The 2,040-nt window shown below is 34.3% G+C and overlaps 1 protein-coding gene across 1 annotated transcript; it reads right to left on the bottom strand.

Annotated features, from left to right (window-relative positions):
- Positions 1-292: 292 nt before the first annotated feature.
- Positions 293-2,040, bottom strand: LOC120337687 (trafficking protein particle complex subunit 6b-like). Its single transcript, XM_039405555.2, has one exon. It carries the CDS (start codon positions 1,986-1,988, stop codon positions 1,506-1,508), a length of 483 nt encoding a protein of 160 aa, XP_039261489.1. The 5' UTR covers positions 1,989-2,040; the 3' UTR covers positions 293-1,505.

Raw genomic sequence — 2,040 nt, 5'->3', positions numbered from 1 at the left:
CGAATGTTAATGTAAGTAAAACAGCGAAAAAAACGACCTCGTCTTTGGACAAAAAGATAGAATCGTTTTGCGGAAGTTCTAAGTCACTTGTTGAAATCAAATAACTGACTTATTTATCCAGACAAGCACACTATTCAAATATCATACGACCTACAGACTTCACTTCTGTTTACTGACCGCCTGAGCTTGTCACAACAATAGGAGTTTTCTCATTCCTATATCAGCAAATGCGATGCAGGCGAGGGTTGCTAACTGTCTTTTCTAAAACACGTTCGGCATCAAAATCTCTGTCTGGCGTTTCATGTCTTTTTTTATTATTAAAATCATATGAAATACAATATTTAGGTTGCAACAATAGCTTATTGCTTAGCTACTTCGCATTTTAATTTCCCGCGAGCATCGATTTCCTTGTTTATTACCTTAACCATAACCAATCAGAAAAAGTCAACGTACAATACAATTTTTTCAATAGTGAAGTAATATAAGAATATTTTAAGGAAATCGCAAGTTTAATTAGAACATGTAGGTAGGTATATCACATTCTAATGCGGCATCTTGTATTGTATATTGAATTATAAAATATTACTGTCCACCTAATATTATTTATTTTTTAAACCTTTTTATATAGACGTCAGCTCGACTGTATTGCATCGGACGGATGCACATTCTGGTTTTGCCATTCAATAATTACTTCTTACTTTTAAACCCTTTAGTATGCTGAAGTGGAAATCATCATGATAGCAACAACTTTCAATTGAAAAAACCGTTCGTGTGGCTCACTAAATTAAAGGATGGTTCTAAATCATATTGTATATTGCAAACCCACTATTGTGCCAAGCTTTTTAAATCTGACAAATCACAGGGCTTTTGGTACTTGATAAAATTGTTGGCTTTATCACTGTCTTGTGTTCGCTTTTTGATCACAGGGATCTGGCAACCCTGATGCAGGCCACAGATAATGATGGCACAAGTCTGATTCAAGGAAGATTTTTCTCATATGTTCAGTTCATGTTACAAGCTTGAAGCCAGATCAGATAGTTTCCATGGTGTTTTTTCACTCATATTCACAAGATGATTTTGCCCATGTAGTAATTTATGTCTCATGATTCAAATCTTGGCAACCCAAGCGAAATCCCTACCCATGTGATTATCGTGTGTGTTGTAATCTTTTGTACCATAGTGGAGTTCTCATAAATTATTATCTTATATACCCAGCATATACATAAAATAGAATTTATATTGTTCACGTAATGAACCAATTATTCATCTCTTATGTATATTTCATTGATCTTGACTCGAATATTCATTGTGCAATGCAGAGAAGTCATAAAAAGTAGGATTTGTCTGCCAGAAATTTGAATCCAAAATTGATCAACTATCATCATTCTAATCAAAATTAATGAGCGAACACATGATTCATTTTGATTGCATATTCAGTGGCACACACTGTGCAAAGCAGAGTTGCTTTGCAGAGTCAAATTTGAAACGTAACTGATAGATAATATTTAATTTTTTTGGACCATGATTTGGAACTTAACAGCCGGCATTACAACAACCTCAGCTGTCACAATACTGTTTATTCCTAGACTTGCAAGCGCTCCTCTGACCAGCCCACATGGAAATGCAAGATATTTTGGAGCGTGTTCGATAAATTCTTTTCCAGTCGACATTCTTGTTAAAAGCCTAAATTTGTTATCTTGAAGGACGAAAACACCTTGATGGTTGGTTCTTAAATTATTCACTTGCTTTTTATAAAATGCAGTCCAGAAATCCCGACATATAAACTTCATAATATCCAATTCATCTTTAAAACGTTGACTGTCTCTTGTTAATTGTTCAGCAATGCTTTGACCGACTCTATATCCCATTGATTCAAGCTGGGAAATGCATTTGTCACTTGCTACATCTTCAGAAGATGAATAAACATATTCTATTATCTCACTATGTAAAAACTCGAACAAGGAACTGGTGGCCTCCTCTGATGACATTTAATTTTAATTATGTAGTTAAGTTCTAAATGGTAACACAATAAAAGAAGAT

This window comes from Styela clava, chromosome 10 (assembly GCF_964204865.1).
Source record: "Styela clava chromosome 10, kaStyClav1.hap1.2, whole genome shotgun sequence".
Lineage (NCBI taxonomy): Eukaryota > Metazoa > Chordata > Ascidiacea > Stolidobranchia > Styelidae > Styela > Styela clava.
The sequence above is the reverse complement of the archived record's forward strand: the minus strand, read 5'-3'. Positions and strand labels throughout refer to the sequence as shown.

Bases quoted from the DNA above. Each gene is read 5' to 3' on its own strand.
- LOC120337687 (XM_039405555.2), bottom strand. From the start codon at position 1,988: ATGTCATCAGAGGAGGCCACCAGTTCCTTGTTCGAGTTTTTACATAGT.